This window comes from Chrysemys picta, chromosome 2 (assembly GCF_011386835.1).
Source record: "Chrysemys picta bellii isolate R12L10 chromosome 2, ASM1138683v2, whole genome shotgun sequence".
Taxonomy (NCBI): domain Eukaryota; kingdom Metazoa; phylum Chordata; order Testudines; family Emydidae; genus Chrysemys; species Chrysemys picta.
Genome location: NC_088792.1, coordinates 40,490,557 through 40,508,804, shown reverse-complemented (window position 1 = coordinate 40,508,804; position 18,248 = coordinate 40,490,557). Strand labels below are relative to the sequence as shown.

Sequence of the window (18,248 nt, the reverse complement as noted above, 5' to 3'; positions counted from 1 at the left end):
GCTGACCCAATGTGCAATAGCAGATCTCCTAGACAGTGAATTGGTAATATCTGAGTGAAAAAGCCTAATAGGATGAGGCTTGAGGAGCAGGGTCACCAGATGTCCCCATTTTATAGGGACAGTACCAATATTCAGGTCTTTGTCTTATATAGGTGCCTATCACCCCCCAGTCCTGATTTTTCACACTTACTATCTGTTCACCTATCGAGGAGAAGCTTTTTAATATAGCCAGTACCTATTCAGCTGAGGGGGTTAAAAAACAGCAGGGCCAGCTCAAAGAATCTTTCACTTTAAAGGCAGCTGTTTCATGTATTGTGTGCTAGGTAATAACATGAAAGTATGCAATGTTCCTAAAACTAAACTGGCTCTTGATTGAGAGAACTTTTTATAAAGGTACTGCAACTGCAGCTAGCATTCAAGCCATGGGCACAAAAACTGATTTCCTGGTGCCTCTTCCAAACTCTTCTGTCCTGCAACATGCACTCCTACAAGCTTCATGCAATTGCTACAGCAACCAGTGTAAAAAAACCTCAAGGTGAGCACCGCATCTACCCCTAGCTTCTCAGTTTTGTGAGGAAAGTTGCTGCTTCATTCTGTGTGACCTGCAGGCAATAGAAAAGCCTTTCTGGTGAAAGCCAAACTTTTCAAGAATTGCACCAATGAATTCCTGTCTTTTAGGTATCGTTCAAACCACTGGGGATGATTTTAGACACATCAGCACTATTTCTGGGCCATGGAAGCAGTGTATTCCAATAAGCAGCCAAATTTCTACTTCTCAAATGTTTTTGAGGTATGGTTCAGAACAGGGTATTCCTGATGTGAAGAAGGCTATTTAAAATTATCCACACATCTTTTATGACCCTCCAAGAAAGATTCTGATTGAGAAATCCAAATCAAAACCAGGAATTCCAAATTACTTCAGAATGATTGAATGTCACTGAGGTAATGGCCTTGCACAATAAGACTAGCCAAGGGAACAGCAATTAAACCCACTTGAACCAGGAGGCTATCTGCAACTATGCAGGTTCCAGAGCATTACCATTTTCCCTGTGTGCAGCTTTATTGGGAAAAACTGTTAAAAATGCCAGGTCTGCTCTTAAGTTTTTGGTCTGGTGTACCTTAATTCACATAAAACTTGGGTAAACTTTGGTCTGATTTATGACCAAAATAGCTGCCCTGCAAACATCTACATCATCATCTGGGAATAGTAGCTTTACAATTACTAGAGTCAGACCATCAGCCAGTGTAAATCTCCATTGATTTCAAGCTCCTTGAAGTCAATGGAGCAATATGATTTACACCAGTCCCTCCTTTTTAAGATACTGTGTTCTGCTTTTGTTTTATGAAAAGCTTCACTGATATGTGGCTTACACAAAGTTTTATTGGCGAAGGCATTTTTAACAGGTGGCTTGGAGGGCCAGGCAGCCTAGTGGTTAGAGCTGCTGGCTTTCAGCCCCCTGCTTGGTTGTGGCGCCTCAACCAAGCAGGGGGCAGAGAGCCAGCAACTCTAAGTACTAGGCTGCCTGGCCTCCAAGCCACCTTTTACAAATGGAATAAGGGGCCACGGTTCCTTCCTCTCTACCAGGTCCCAGCCCAGGGCCCCTGTGTACATCAACCCCTGAACAGGGGAGTGGGGAGGAGGAGAAGGGGGAAGGTGCCTGTCCCAGCAGGGAGTCAGAATCCACTTCCCTGGGCCACTTCCTACCAGTCTGTTCAGTTTGGGGCATGGCCTCTCTAGTCCATTTTCCTGGGCGGCCTGCTTCCCATAGGGTTCCCTCTTGGGTCTTGGGCAGTGTCTTGCCGCAGTCCCAGACTTCTTCATGTGGAGCAGCCGTCAGCTGGTGATGGTGAGCCCCACAATGTCTCTTGTTACCTTAGGTGCTGGAGGCTCCTTCACAGTTTCACTTGGCTGGTGCTTACTCCCAGATTGGCTGCAGGTATAATGGGGCAAGGCTTGCTGAGCCAAAAGGCTCTCTTTAAACTGTGCTGTGCTGTTTCATCACAGTCTACCCATAAACTGCCATGCACTTTCCTTCTGTTATAAGAAAGGAATATTTAAAGAAGAGGACTGGTTAGCAATGTTTTATGGGTGACGGTGGACATGTTCGCTCTGATCATTACTATTTCTCTCATGCAAGTATTTGATTTCACCTGTGCCTACGTGCCTGGATAGACCCAGCCAACATGCTGCTGTGTTTTTATATAGTTCTTCATTTTTCCTTTATGAATCATACATATCTCATGTACTCCAATTAACATATGAGAGTATCTGCAAAATGACATACCATTGCCTGAATAAATCCTTCATTTTATGGGACCTTTTACTACTTTGTTTTTTCCCCCTAACTCAAGAAGACATCCTGGGAATTATTCATCTCTTTATTTACAGAGGTTTTTACACATGCTGCTGTAGCAATACCATCTCAAACAATAATCACAGCAACCTCACCAGCTAAACAAGGTATGGCTAGATCAGAGATTGTATGGGAGACCTTCAAGGAACATCTAGTGACTGTAGAAAAGTATTGCCGCTGATAACAGGGGGAAAAAAGGTTACTATTCAATCAGTTCTGAACCATGGAACTGTTATTGTTGGTGTATAAGGGTATTGTGCTGCTGAAGGTGGTGCCTTCCTACCAAAATGTTCTCCACAGCTTCACAGTATTTGTCTTCACTTCCCACTTCTACACTACTTCTTCTACACTACAAATAGGCTGAAACTGTAGGAGGGGTAGAAACTCTTATGTCTCAAGACATAAGTTAGCCATTGATTGCAGGGGTTAGAAAAAACTTAAGTCCTGGGCAATTCATTACATGATTATCCATTACTGGGACTTTAGACCATACTGTTCAGCAAAACTTTTAACAGTAAAAAAAATGAACCATTAGAACACCATGTGGGATGTGGTAGATTTTCCATCACTTGATGTTTTTAAAATTGGGATTTGGATGAGTTTCTAAAACATATGCTCTCGCTCAAGCACAAGATATGGGCCTGTTGAAGGAATTACTGAGTGAGTTCTATGGCCTGTGCTATTACAGGAGGTCAGACCAGATTCTCAGAATGGACCTCGCCTTAAAATCTATGAATGGAGGCAGGATACTGGCTACAGTGATCATTGGTGTGATCTAATAGGGCAACTTCTATGTTTCTAACCTCTTATAGAATGCACTGCTCAGCAACCCCAGATGTTCTACCCCAGAGACAGATCATTTTCCCTGCCAATGATATGCAATCATATGTATATCCCTCATCTACCTTAGAGGCATTCTGGGGCTTAATTAATATTTGTTATAACACTTCGATATCATCTAATGAAAGGTGCTGCCTGAAGTATTATTACAGTTTTCTAGTGATAAACTTGCATACCTTCTCTCAAAGTGACTCCAATTACATAAGTATAATTCCCCCCCGCCCCCCCAAACAAGAGAGAGGAAGTCTGTGACTAAAGCACTAATGAACAGATTTGTATTCATTATTTTCAAATGTTCTTTAAAGAATCAGTTCAAGTCCAAGGCTTCAAGGAATCTCAACTGGATTATTGAAAAATGTTTAGAATTTGTAATATCTATTCATTCCCCTAGAGCTGCTGGAACTCATCAACAAAACAATGCACCAAATTCTTAGTTCTAACTCAGTGCAAGTGACAAGATCCTTTAGGAACTGGGGTCTAATGGTTAGATCTGAGAGCCTGAATGTTAGGCTTCTATTTCTGGCTCAGCTGTTATTTTACAGAAGTATCTCTGCAAGACACCAACTTCCCAAGCCACGCCCTTATTTCTAGGGTGACCATATTTCCCAAAGTGAAAATGGGACACCGTGCAGGGCTCGTCCGAGCCGCCTGGTGTGGCCTCTCACCCGAGCCCCACTGCCCAGTGCTGGGGCTGACAGCCTGAGGCCGGGTGCCTGGCGTTGCTGTACACATGTGCCCTTAGGGGGCATGCCCCACTTTTTTTTGGCAAAACTGGGCTTTTGTCCCATTTGCTTTTGCCAACTGATAATCAGTTGCCAGCCAGGCACAGTGAAGACCTATAGGACCTTCTGCAAGATTTTTAAAAATGGATCCTAAAGTTGGATCCTAAACCCTTCTTTAGTCTCCTAAATAAGTGATGCAAAATTGCTGCGCACTCAGCAGCCTCAGCTGAAGTCAATGGAAGCTGCTGGGTGCTCATTGCTCAGTCATGTATATCAATCATGAAAATCAGATTATTTAGGATCCTAACTTTAGGAACCAAATCTCAGTTTAAACTTCCCTGTGAAATGGGAATAACACCTGTCTTCCCAGGGGTTTTGTGGGATTTGGTGATATATTAATTAATTAAAGAGCTTGTGGATCCTCAGATGATTGCAAAGCACTATTACCATTTGCAAATCTAGAATTTTACTATGAATATATGTACTGTTTTAATAAAATCTGCTTCTCTGAACAGGGTTACTAAAGAAGGCTGGTATCTGTATGCAGACAGTTCAAATGGAGAATTTGGTCATACTGCTGACATTGCCACTCCAGTCATTTCGCTCACTGGACCCAAATGCAAACTGGTATTTTGGAACCATATGAATGGTGCAACAGTGGGTTCTCTGCAGGTACTGAAAAGACATTAGAGTTTTCTGAAATTACTGTATAAAAAGTCATGCCCTATCATTTAGTTTCATCAAGTCTAGACTGCTAATAAATGATAATGAACAATTATCCACACTTCACTGCCCCCAATATGGCGTGACCGAGGGAAGTGTTAGCTGGACTAAGCTCCTGAAATGGTAACTTTTTACAGCATGGCTGCAGCTTCTGTACAAGTAAAGCTTTGTACTGCATAATCTCTTTTGCTACTAAAATACATTGAGTGGATATCTGAACATCAAGATCTTTGGCTGTGACCAAAGGGTTACAATATGAAACTATCTTTTGTTAGTTGGGTTGTTTTTAATTGGCTCGTCTGTGTGATTTCCCCTTGAGGTTTCATTCCTATTGTTGCTTAATTTGATTGAAACAAGCCGAATCGAGATTTTACTAGCATTTAACAATAAAAAATATTTTACCCTTACCCCATTCTGCACATCACTGTAAAAAGGAAAGCATTTAGGTTTAGTTTATACAAATACCTAACTCATTTAACAGCATATTGACCCAATTCATCTGAACTAAGAGAATAAAACAGGGAAACAATTCTAGACAGGTTTTATTGCAGCAAGTATAAATAATTGTTATGGGGTTATAAATGTATAGTATAGAACAACAGCAGCATTTCAAAAATCCGTAGTAAAAATATTTCAGAAAAAATACACAAAGGCCAGCTCCTCAGCTGGTGTAAACTGGCAAAGCTCCATTGACTACTCAAATACTATAAGTACTTTAAAAAGGATGCTGAAAAACTGGATAGAGTTAAGAGAAGAGCCACAAGAATGATTCATGGTCTGGAAAACAGTCCTAACAGTGAGAGATACAAGGAGCTCACCCTATTTAGCTTATCAAAGGGAAGGTTAAAAGGGGAGTTGATGATGATCTATAATTACTTACAGAGGGAGAATATACCTGATACTAGAGGGCTGATTTGATGGCTGAAAGTTGACATCGGCAATGTTCAAACTGAGAATTAGACTTTTTAAATAGCAAAGATAACTCACTATTAAAAACAAGGGATGTGGTAAATTCTCCATCACCCACAGTCTTTAAACCAAAATTGGCTCTCTTTCTAAAAGGTTTGTTTTAGTTCAGCCACAAGTTATTGGGATGGATGCAGGAATTACCAGGTGAAATTCCAAGGTCTGTGTTAAGTGGAAGGTCAGCCCCATATTGGTCCCTTCTGGCCTTAAAAATCTGTTATGAATCTGTCTGTGATTCAAAAATATTGGAACTAACTAATCATGGAGCTTTCATTTAACTGTTTTGGTAACAATCAAAAGCTCTTTTCCAGTGCCTTGTTTGGGAATAAATTGGAAATGCTTTCCTCACTAATATTCTAAGGTCTGGTATTAGATTAAAAACTTGTGGTCAAACTCTGAATTAAGTACTCTCCCCCTTACAATATGCACATCTGTCCAGTAGAAACAGTCTGTTACAAACATAAAATCAGTTGCATAATTGAATTGCCATAAAACTGCATTTTGTATCTGCAAAGCAAGGTGGCCAAACTTTCTCAGCTTTCTACTTTATCGTTATTAGCTGCTAGATGTAGGTGTAACTTACTAGGAGAAAGAAACAGATAAGGGAGACAAGCTGGAAATTTAAATCAGGCATTCTCAGTGTAATGAGGATTCAGAACTGGTCATATATCCCCTGAATAGGCCTTCATTCTGCAAAGTACTGAATATTCCAGGCCTGATCCAGCAAAACATTTAAGCATGTGTGTAACTTTAAGCATATGAATAGGCACATTGGTCTCAGTAGTATTATTCACGTTCTTAATGTTATGTATGTATTTAAATACTTTGTTAGATAAGAGTTTTCAACATATGGCAGGATTATGCCCACAGCCACTATTAATGCATGCTAGCGAGTTTTGGTTTGATTACTGAGGTACATCTGAATCAATGAGGCCTGGAGCCCACTTTTTCCTTGTGACTTCCTTAATGGACCACTCTTCCCACTGCCTCACTTTTTGTTCTCTTTGTCACTTTCCTATATGTAGCTTAGGATCCAACATTCACCCAAACCCATACATATATAAATCTGTGTTACCTGATCTTCCATCTTGCTTTTCTCATGGACAGAGGGAAGAACACAAGGGGAGCAGTGGAAGCATTAACATTCCAAATCCCTTAAATTAGTGGAGCCGAGATGAGCCAGAACCAGAGTCCTAGATCCAAACACCTCTCAAATTTTGGGGGACATTCATATTTGGATCCAGTCTTGGCATCTCAGGCCCTTCTTGTAGGACAGGGTATGGGGAGATTGTACCCCCCAGAATTACATGTGGAGGGGAACCTCCATGCATGGATCCCCACCTCCTGCACAAAAGGGGGACTCAGACATGTCCGTGGTACCACCCTGCTTTGCCTTACACCCTGCTGAGGTCCCACCATTCATCCAGCGATCCACATAGCATGGAGAGAGGAGGGAGCTGGGTGCATTAGGGGTGTGTGTGTGTGTGGGTTGGGCGTGGGGGGGGGAGAAGAGGGGGATGCCATAGAGAACATAAGCCATTCTCCACTGATCCCATAGAAAAAGAAATTCAGCCTGGAGCGGAATTATTTTTTCTGTATTACCCCCTTCTCAGGGGAATTCCCATCTATGCAATGAATGAATGCAAGGCAACTCTGATGGAGCCATTCTGCCAGGATGCAGAGGGGTGGATAGCACTGCTGTGGAGGCACAGGGCCACTGTGAAGATGAAATCTGATCCAAAGTCAATTGAAGTCCATGGCAACACTCCAGTTGACATTAGTGGATGCAGGATAAGACCCATGGCTCTGGCTTCTTACTCATCCCCCAAGAACCACACAGATCCCACGGGAACAACAGAGTTTCGAGGCAGGTCCACAGACATTTTTGCAGGAGGTGGGGGAAAATCCTGTTTCTTCCCGCTGCAAACTCCCCCCCTCCCCCGCCCGCTCCACACACACAGTATTATGATATGAATGAATCTCTGTAAGAACAAACTCCGTTTTCTTCTCCTTGTGCTCCCCATCCATGCTTCTTGGACTGCCACCCAATCCTTTGTTAAGGAGGTAGGCCTCATGTCTTCTGTTCTGTAGTCCTCAGCCATTATAAAGAAAATCATAGGGCTTCTAAGCCTTTTCTACCTGTAACTGAGCTATTTTTCTTTTGTGGAAAGGTTAGAAAAAGGGAGAAGTCATGAATGGGTTATGTTGTGTGAATTTTAAACTATGTCACTAAAACCACTGTCAAAATTCAGGTAAATAAAACCACAGAACAATAACAACTGACACTGAGGTGATGTGATATTAATTTGTTATTCTATCACCCCCTCTGAGCTAGTATAATCTGAGTATATCTTTATTAAGTACTTCTGTCATACTTTTCCTTCCCATGGCTCTCTATATCTCTTAAGCTCGAGTCTTTTCAAAGATTAGACATTTCTCACATTTAAAAAAAATAAAATAGATATACTTGGATTTAAATGGGTCATAAAATATGATGGTATTTAGTCTTTACAAAGGTATGACAACTGGCAAGAAATGGCAGAAAGTTTGAATTTCTAGTGAAGAGCTCGGACTTGCCCATTAAGGAATAGTATTTGACCTTGGAAAATTTACATCCAAGTCAAATTGTGCTTCTTTAGAAGATCATAGTTATTCTCTCGTTAGATAACAATGAAAACATGTAGATGTATTATAATGTACATTTCTGTTTTCTCCATTATTTTTACCTATTTCTGTAAGCCATTATTGATGGAGGATATCTGTAAACTCTTTCCTTTCTTGTCACTCCTTATGCTTAGAAAATAATATCCCCGTCCTCTCTTTAAAAAAAAAAAACTTCTGAAACCCCATGTGTTCTGTGAAGCATCTCACCATGCACCACTGTGTCTGTCTTGTGTGTTTAATGTATTGCACTCTTCCCTCTTGTGTCTCTAGAGTGAAAGCTCTTCAGGGCAAGGACCCTGTTATTCATTTGGCACAGCTTACCTGTTGGACAGCATCACATACGCTTCTGGGACTACATAAATTTTCAAAAATGCCAGTTTTTCATTAAAGTGAAAAACGTCTAGGTCATCCAAGATCTCAAAAATAGGATTACACTGTGAGGGGGAGGATGATAAATCCTTGAGAGGAGAGGCAGTTCTGGAAACAGGGGATGTAATGTAGTTTTGTCAGTACTGACTGGAGAGACAGCTTGACATGCTCCATCTACCTGATATTGTCAGCTCAGTTCAATTCAGATGCTCAAGAAGTCAGAGAGAAGCACATTTAAGAATGCTGCTCATGTGGAGAAGTGACTCTCTAATTCAGCGACTATTCACTGAGGAAAGACATTAGGAGGATATTTTGTGCACCTGTCATGGTCCAAAAAGATCAAGTTCCTTGTATTGAGAGGACAAATGTATTTATGGATAAATAGGATGTTTCCTGTGTAGTTGGGACATCAAAACACTCCTAGAACTACAATGGAAGAATCTAATAGACATATGAACTCTTAGACCTTTTATTACACTTGCCATTAAGATTATTTTCTTTATTGCATTCATGGGTCCTGAACCTATTGGTTGCTGAGCATCTCTTGTTAGCGGCTGAGTTCTCTCTACCCCTATTCAGATCAATGGCAGTAAAAAGCACTGAACTCAGCATGCACACAGGACCTGCTCAGAACCTGTAGCATCAGGCTCACAGACAAGTAGATCACACTCATGATTGTTTTCCACTGATGATTTTAAAGTGTGGGATAGGGGTTAATTTAAGTGCAAACTCCGACTGAAATGACTATATTTATATTAATGAGTTGAGAAAGATTTGATGTGACCTGGAATTCACAATTTCTCTTCCAGGTACTCAGTAAAATTGGTGATGTAACTTCTGTCCTGTGGGTTCAAAGTGGCTCCCAAGGCGCTCAGTGGAACAGAGCAGAAGTGTTCTTAGGAATTCGCTCTGATTTTCAGGTTTGTGCTTCTATTTCATATGTCCCCCATTAAATCAATTCTAGATTACATTTTAGCTTAATCATTCCCCATTTGCACCCTACACACTTTGTAGCTCTTCAATTCACATTGGTCTTCTGAATATTAAGAACAAAATCATAGAATATTGGGGTTGGAAGGGATCTCAGGAGGTCATCTAGTCCAACCCCCTGCTCAAAGCAAGACTAATCCCCAACTAAATCATCCCAGCCAGGGCTTTGTCAAACCTGACCTTAAAAACCAGTAAGGAAGGAGATTCCACCACCTCCCTAGGTAACCCATTCCAGTGCTTCACCATCCTCCTAGTGAAAAAGTTTTTCCTAATATCCAACCTAAACTTCCCCCAGTGCAACTTGAGACCATTACTCCTTGTTCTGTCATCTGCTACCACTGAGAACAGTCTAGATCCATCCTCCTTGGAACCCCCTTTCAGGTAGTTGAAAGCAGCTGTCAAATCCCCCCTCATTCGTCTCTTCTGCAGAATAAATAACCCAGTTCCCTCAGTCATGTGCTCCAGCCCCCTAATCATCTTTGTTGCCCTCCGCTGGACTCTTTCCAATTTTCTCACATCCTTCTTGTAGTGTGGGGCCCAAAACTGGATGCAGTACTCCAGATGAGGCCTCACCAATGCCGAATAGAGGGGAATGATCATGTCCCTCGATCTGCTGGCAATACTCCTACTTATACAGCCCAAAATGCCGTTCGCCTTCTTGGAAACAAGGGCACACTGTTGACTCATATCCAGCTTCTCGTCCATTGTAACCCCTAGGTCCTTTTCTGCAGAACTGCTGCCTAGTCACTCGGTCCCTAGTCTGTAGCAGTGCATGGGATTCTTCCATCCTAAGTGCAGGGCTCTGCACTTGTCCTTGTTGAACCTCATCAGATTTCTTTTGACCCAATCCTCTAATTTGTCTAGGTCCCTCTGTATCCTATCCCTACCCTCCAGCGTGTCTACCACTTCTCCCAGTTTAGTGTCATCTGCAAACTTGCTGAGGGTGCAATCCACACCATCCTTCAGATCATTAATGAAGATATTGAACAAAACCGGCCCCAGGACCGACCCTCGTGGCACTCCGCTTGATACCAGCTGCCAACTAGACATGGAGCCATTGATCACTACCCGTTGAGCCCAACGATCTAGCCAGCTTTCTATCCACCTTATAGTCCTCTCCCTGGTCCCCAGACCAAGTATCTCAGCTGTATGCTAGTGAAATCTATGAGTGAGGGAAGCAAGGTATACTTCAACCCAGCCCCTGGAGCATCTTCATTGCTGCTACTCCAGCTTAATGAGTGGAGGCCCTAATGGCACGATAACCCCCAGCATACTCTTTCTAAGATGGAAGGATCCATGTAGCTGCAGAACCTCCCCTAGCCCTGAACCCCACTTGTGTGACAGCTTCCCCAAATCCTTTGTCAGGGGGGCATTGCCAAGGTTGGGGATAGGGTCCTAGGTCCCATCCCTGTGTCTCCTCACAAATACACACCCACCCTCCCTCCTAGGAGTCAGTGTCAAGCACCACACTTAACAATTGAACAACAATTTTAGCTAAGCCAGACAAAGCCAGAAGTAGACTCACCACAGGATCTCTGGCAGGTGTTATACATACTCGCTTGTCCCAATACAGCATACAACACATCCCCACCCCCAACACCTAGTGCTACATACACACACCCCTCTGCCCCACAGCAATGCAACTCCCCATCCTCCTTGAGTCAGTCCAACCTATCCATGCATTCTGATACTGGCCTGGGTTGTGAGCTCAAGCTGGTGGGTTCTGCCGTGTGGTCTGAGGTGTCTTGTTAGCTCCAGTCTGTGCATCTATAAGAGTTCCCTTCTTCAAGCACCAGTGTAGCAGCTGGCTCTCCTCCAAGCAGCTCCTAGTTCAGACTCTGCATCCCTACACTCTCCTGTGTCTCTGCCCCAGCTCAGCACTGCTGCTCTTGAGCTCTTTCTTTTCTCTCCAAATCTTCCTGGGCTTGTCCCCCATCCCCATCTGTTCATTGGCTCAGAACCTCCCACGGTGTCCTTGTTTTGGAGTGGCACTTCCCCACTGGCCAGTCAGGTTTGCACAGAGTAACAGGAAGGGGAGAAAGGAAGGGCAGGGTGGGGTAAAGGTTGGATTTGGATGTGGAGCTCAGAGGATAGAGAGTAGGCTGAGGAGCTGGGGAGAGATGGGACAGGCAAAAGGTTTGGGAGGTACATGGACAGAAGGGTCTGGGCCCATTTGTCAGGTGGGAGTTATCAGGGTTGGGTAAGGGGTCCCCACTTCCAGCCACACACCTCTGCATAACCACCAACACTCCCTTCTAGAAGGTCAGTATTAACTACTGCAACAAGCACCAGGCTTAACAAGAGAACAACAGTTTTATCTAACCAAGGTAAAGCCAGGAGTAGACTTGGGTCAAGATTCTAGCAGGAGCTTACAGACTCCCCTGCTCTTGATACACAATAAGAGCATAAGAACGGCCATACTGGGTCAGACCAATTGTCCATCCAGCCCCGTATCCTGTCTTCCGACAGTGGCCAATGCCAAGTGCTTCAGGGGTAATGAACAGAACAGGTAATCATCATGCGAGCCATCCCATGTCGCCCATTCCCAGCTTCTGGCAAACAGAAGCTAGGGGCACCATTCCTGCCCATCCCGGCTAATAGCCATTGATGAACCTATCCTCCGTGAACTTATCTAGTTCTTTTTTGAACCCTGTTATAGTCCTGGCCTTTACAACATCCTCTGACGAGGAGTTCCACAGGTTGACTGTGCGTTGTGTGAAGAAATACTTCCTTTTGTTTTAAACCTGCTGCCTATTAATACACAGTACATGACCCCCCTACACCTGGCTAGGCACACACAGACTTTTTGCTCCATGTCAGTGCAACCCTCTGGCCCACCCCAGCCCATTGGGTCAGTCCAACCTATCTGAGTACTCTGATGCTACCATGCACTGTGAGTTCAAACTGGTGAGTCTTGCTGTGTTTTCTCAGCTGTCCTGTCAGCTCCAGGCTGTGTGACTGTAAGATTCCCCTTTTTGCAAGCATCAGTGCAGCAGCAACAGCAGCAGCAGCTGGCTCTCCTCCAAGCACCTCCGAGTTCAGACTCCGCACCCCTGCACTCTGGTGTCCCTGCCTCAGCTCAGTGCTTCTGCCACTGCAAACACTACTCTTTCTTTGTTGTCTCTCCAAATCTTCCTGGCTTTGTCCCCCATCTGGTCATTCGCTCAAATTCTCCCTGGTGGTCCATACTTCATCCTAGGCCTCGTTTTGGAGTTGCACTCCCCAGCTACTCAGGTTTGTGCAGAATAGTGGGGAGAGTGAAAGGGTGGGAGAAGGAAAGGGGAAGAGGGTCACTCTATCCAGTCCCATCCCTGTCTTTCCCTTATGTGGCAGAACTGTGCTGATTCCACTCCAGAAGGGTCTTCTGTACTCATGGAAGGTAGGAGCAGGATTTTGTCCCAAGTGATGCTAGTTAATATTTGTGCAGCACTTTTGCAAATATAGCACCATACCATATAAATGGTAAACATAAGCATCAATGCATTTGGGTTGTGACTGATTCTTATTCATATATTTATTTAAATACCTGCCTAAAACATCTGATTTTACACTCTTCAGAATATAAACAAAAAAATCTCCAGCACAATTGAAATCACTGGGAAGTTTTCCATTGATTTCAAGGGGAACAGGATCAGCCCCTTGCTTTCTAACTGTACACTTAATGTATTTTTCTTTTTTGCCCTCTGTGGTTGTAGGATTGTGGCTTCTCCAATAGCTACAGTATCAACCTTTGAGGCATAAACCAGCACTGATTCATGTTTATGCAGCTTATATTTACATCAGTAAGAACTGAGAGCAATATCTAGTACTAAACAACTTGCAGGAAGCATAGATACCTCATGTTTTGTGTACCACACATGGCGTGTTTCAAGCTTTTATACTTTTCCCTCAATATTTCACTGACATTTCTCTTTGTTAGATTATTTTCAGGGCAAAACGTGGTGTCAGTTATGTGGGAGATGTGGCAGTGGATGATATTTCCTTTGAAGATTGTTCCCCTTTGCTGATCCAAGACAGACCCTGCACTTCTGAAGAATTCACATGTGCCAATAAGTATTGCATCCCAAAGGATAATCTGTGTGATTTTGTGAATGACTGCGCTGATAACTCAGATGAGAGCCCTAACATTTGCAGTAAGTATGGTAGTTCCTTACTCTAATTATCAAAAGTAACTGTGCCTGCTGTGAATTGTTAATGCAGCAACACTATTGGCAGTTCATCAACGAAGAAATTAAAAGTGAGGTTAATAATGTAAGTATATTCCTTGGGTTAGTGGGTTTTTTCTCTGTTTAATTTGAAAGCATGTCTTGCAAAATAAAATTTGCTGCTCACGGATTTTTCCCAACATAAATTAATTCAGAGAACAGCTCTGCCTTTTAAAACAAACAGAACCAAATCATTGTTTTCCACATGAAAAAATAAAAGCAAAAAATATGTCAAGCAAAATACATCTGGGATTTTAGGAACCTTGCTTACTTTGATGTTTCAGGAATTGTCAAGTCTCTTAGCTCTTTCATGAATATCAGATAACTTTAGTTTTGCAGCAGAAATCAACAAACAGTATCTTCAGTCTAGAATTCAAAAACAGCACTTCATATCAAAAGCATATTTCTCAAGAGGATTGGATCACACTATACTCTGTTTCAGTATTGCTGGCAGACTCTTTCATCAATAAAATCTTGGTTAATTCTCATTGAGGCAAATCTCCATTGTTTGGTACACTACAAACGGCTGTTTCATTGTAAATGTTATGAACACAGCTCATCAAAAATTTGATTATGACAAAGAAGGAATCATTCAGTAAACACCAGGTCAGATTCTCAGTTAGAGGAAATCAGTGTAATGTCATTTAAAATCATTTGAGCTGTGCTGATTTATATCCGCTGAGGATTTGACCCACTGTTTCTGGTTTCTGCACTGACAAACATTTTCCTTGGTCTCCATGAATGGTGATATCAGTGTAGACATACTGGGACTGATTCTGATTTCACATGGCTGTAAACCAGGAGTAGAGCAGATTGAAAATTTGAATTTCCATCTTGTGGAAAATTCTAAAAGTTTCACATTTGTTTTGATTCTGAATTCAGATAAAAAGTCAAAATATCTATATTTTTTGTAGAACGGAAAGTTCTACAATTTTTGTTTCAGAACAAACAATATTTTGGTTTGCAAATGTCACTTTATTTCAGTATTTTCAATTGAAATTAAATGATTCAACATTCCCAAATTGAAATGTTTAGTTTAATTTGTTGAACCAAATGAAAGCATTTCGTTACAGCTTAATTACACATTGAACTGCTGCAGTGCCTCCTGGTGATTATAGTTCGGAGCCTCATGTCCTCATTCTTTGTATGGGTCAGGCTCCCCTGTGAGACTGCATTTCCCATGATGCACTATGGTGGTTCAGCCAGATAGGAGACAGTGGTGCATCATGGGAAAAGTGATCCAGCTGGAGAGCCCATTCCATAGAGGAGAGTGGGGACATGAGGCACCATGGCACTGCAGGCAGATCCACGTTAATGCTGAACTAATTCAAAACAAAACACTTCAATTCAGTTTGAAAAAGTTAAATGGTTAGATTTTGGTTGACCCAACCTGAAACTAAGTATTTTGTTTTGATTTTCCTGACCGAGAAGTTGAAACATTTTGGCAAAATTGAAATATTCCTGCAGAAAATTTTGCTTTTGTGGAAAGCACATTGTCTGTCAAAACAAACAGATCCTAGACATTTGGCTGGAACATTCCTAATTTACTGTAATAAAGAGGAATTCCAATAAAGTCACTGGATGGCCCAAATTGAGAGAGCAGGGCCAGAATCAGCCCTAAAGTTTCTATAGCAGTGTTCATTAGACATATGGCCTAATTTCATGCAATTGTTAAATATGTAGAGCCAGCTAATGATCCCATTCCTTTGGTTTAGTAACACCTTATTCCATAAGATGTTCAATAAGGCTACATCTACACTACGGGGGGGGGTCGATTTAAGATACGCAAATTCAGTTACGCGAATAGCATAGCTGAATTCGACGTATCGCAGCCGACTTACCCCGCTGTAGGGACGGCGGCAAAATCAACCTCCGCTGGTGGAGTAAGAGCGTCGATTCGGGGATCGATTGTCGCATCCCGACGGGACGCGATAAATCGATCCCCGAGAGGTCGATTTCTACCCGCCGATTCCGGCGGGTAGTGTAGACCCAGCCTAAGAGTCTCAGACATTCTAGAGACAAATATAAATCAGCCCCTAATATTGCTGACTGCTCAAATTTACAGTCTAATAGGTTTTTGTTTGGGAAAAAAAATTGGCATTGTATTTGATAGTAGTGAAAGTGGGGCCTTTATAGCTTTGGTTTGAGCCTACACAAAAGGGATATAAGCTAGGCAGAGGCGATACAGTCTTCCCCACAAACTTCTCTCTGTGAGTGTTAACATGATTTCCTGTGCAATCCCAGTTTCAACTCACAATGGAGACTGCCAAGCATGATAGATTAGTGGTTTTTTGCTGAAGAAAAGTATCCACTAGGCTATATGCTGAGATCACAAAACTCATTTTGATTCATTCTTTCAGGGCACCAGAAGTATCAGATTTGTACTTGCTTATGCACGCTGCAATTTATCCTCAAGATTTCTCATCTCTCAGTTCTTGTTTCATGGTGAAACTTCTGTGTAAACCAGATTTAGGTGGTCATTCTGTCAGTAATACTTGGGACTGATGGCTTTGGATTGGCTGTTGATGTGGCTTGGCAGAAGAAAATTCCCATAAATATGAAACAAACTTAAGTAAAAAGAAAAGAAATCCAGATTTTTCACTTTGATATTGCTTTTTCTGTAAATATTTATGGTTACAAAAGATTTTGGGCCCAATTACTATTACAATACTTAGTTTTATGGTATGCATATCCTATTCAACCGTTCTCATGGACAATAACAAGGGTTTTGTTTTCATGTCATAATCCAGGTCTGACCTTTCAACTGTGAGCTTTTTTCCAGTTTTATATCATGGTAAGGTCTATCCTAATTTACCCCAGAAAAGTGCTGTTTCCATTTTTTTTCATTCTGTAGGCTACCTCATAACAGAGAGCCATTAAAGGACCCCTCCCCCCACTGATTGTTTGTCACAATTGATCATTCTGTGGAGCCACCAGAGAAGGATCCCTTCACCAACTGCTAAGCCACAAATGACCGTTTGAAAACGACTGTTCCAGGAGTCTTAGGTCTGTGCTGGCTTCTGTGAAATCCTTAGAGGAGGAAAGTCTGCAGGGTTCAAGTGTAGAAAACCAGAAATTGGTAGTGCTGGCCAAGGATGGGAGTGGGGGCAGGAAGCCTGAAGGATATGCTGATTCAGCACATCTGTTTAGTAGCTTTCAAGTGATGGGCTTTTATGGATCCCTGGCCATAACTCAAGGTACCATTGCCTCCCCTGAATGTAGAGAGCCAGGCTGCTTCAGAAATTTGTGATTTAACAACTTTCTGCTCCAGACAGGGGGAATCTGGCCCATAATCTCTGTAAAATCCATGACGACCCAAAACATTAACAGAGCAATATTGCAAGGCAATACCCACAAAGACAGTTAATGTAAAAGTGCTCTAAAAGATGGTGCTTCTGAGACATTATTGCTAGTATGTTGTTCAGTATGTGAATCCATCTTGTGGATAAAGGATTTACTTCTGTACAGAAATGCGTCTTGTCATAAGGGAGTTTTTGTTTACGACACTTTACAGAGGATGGATTTTTAACTTTATAACTTTGGATATTTGTGCTGGAAAGCAGATCAGGTACTACAAGTGTTAGCAGGCAGACTAAGGTTACCCTGGGGACAGTCAGCTCTTTCAAATATCTGGGATTTATCCCTGCAGATTGCTGCTGAGAGAATGATCAGGGCAGAGCTTTTATCAGGCCTCTAATATGATAAGCACTGGTCATTCTATAGCTGATTAAATTTGTCACAGCTATTGTTCTTCAAGTATTGTAACATGTTGGAGTGTATCATTAGTACTGCTTTGTTAGTGTAATTACACAGGAGTATAGTAACCACAGAATGGTGTCATCACGGCAGAATATATTGCAGCATTATTACAACAGTGTTAGGAAACTGCAGGCATCTGTACTGTACACTGAGGCTAACTGTGCACCAGAGGGGATCTCTGAACCAGCTCTGAATAAGCTGATGTGGAAGTGCCTACTGGAAGTGGTCTAAAAGCAGGATACATGTTTACTGTATGCAGATCCTTCTGAAAGAGGCTCAGTAGGGCAGCAGTGTTTTTCCAAGCCCAGAGGCTGGACGAGTGCCACTGGAGGGGCTTCACGGCCACCCTCTGACCTGCCTTTGGAGTTGGGTGAAATGAATTCCATTTCTACCCCTCTCCCACAGTGAATTCCCTACCAAATCCTGGTAACTTGATGTCCCGCTGTGTCTGTAGGAATGAATTTCACCGTAAGTAAACAATACTTATGTCAATTTAGTAAATGAATTGTTACGGCCCAGATTGCACCTGGCTCTATGCCCAGGAGGGGGATAAAACCCTCACCCCTGTGAAGGCTCCCCACATCTTAGTTCAGGGGTTGGGGAGGAGATCAGGGCTTAGAGACTGGTACCCCCTCCCAATATGAAACATGGGTGAA

At 42.4% G+C, this 18,248-nt stretch overlaps 1 protein-coding gene across 1 annotated transcript in view; it reads left to right on the top strand.

Annotated features, from left to right (window-relative positions):
• MALRD1 (MAM and LDL receptor class A domain containing 1) overlaps window positions 1-18,248 on the top strand; it is a 423,509-nt gene that overhangs the window by 161,681 nt on the left and 243,580 nt on the right. Inside the window, exons 24-26 of the mRNA XM_065582996.1 lie at window positions 4,432-4,588; window positions 9,448-9,558; window positions 13,548-13,761. Coding sequence (XP_065439068.1) covers window positions 4,432-4,588; window positions 9,448-9,558; window positions 13,548-13,761 — 482 coding nt within the window. The remainder of the gene's footprint in view (window positions 1-4,431; window positions 4,589-9,447; window positions 9,559-13,547; window positions 13,762-18,248) is intronic.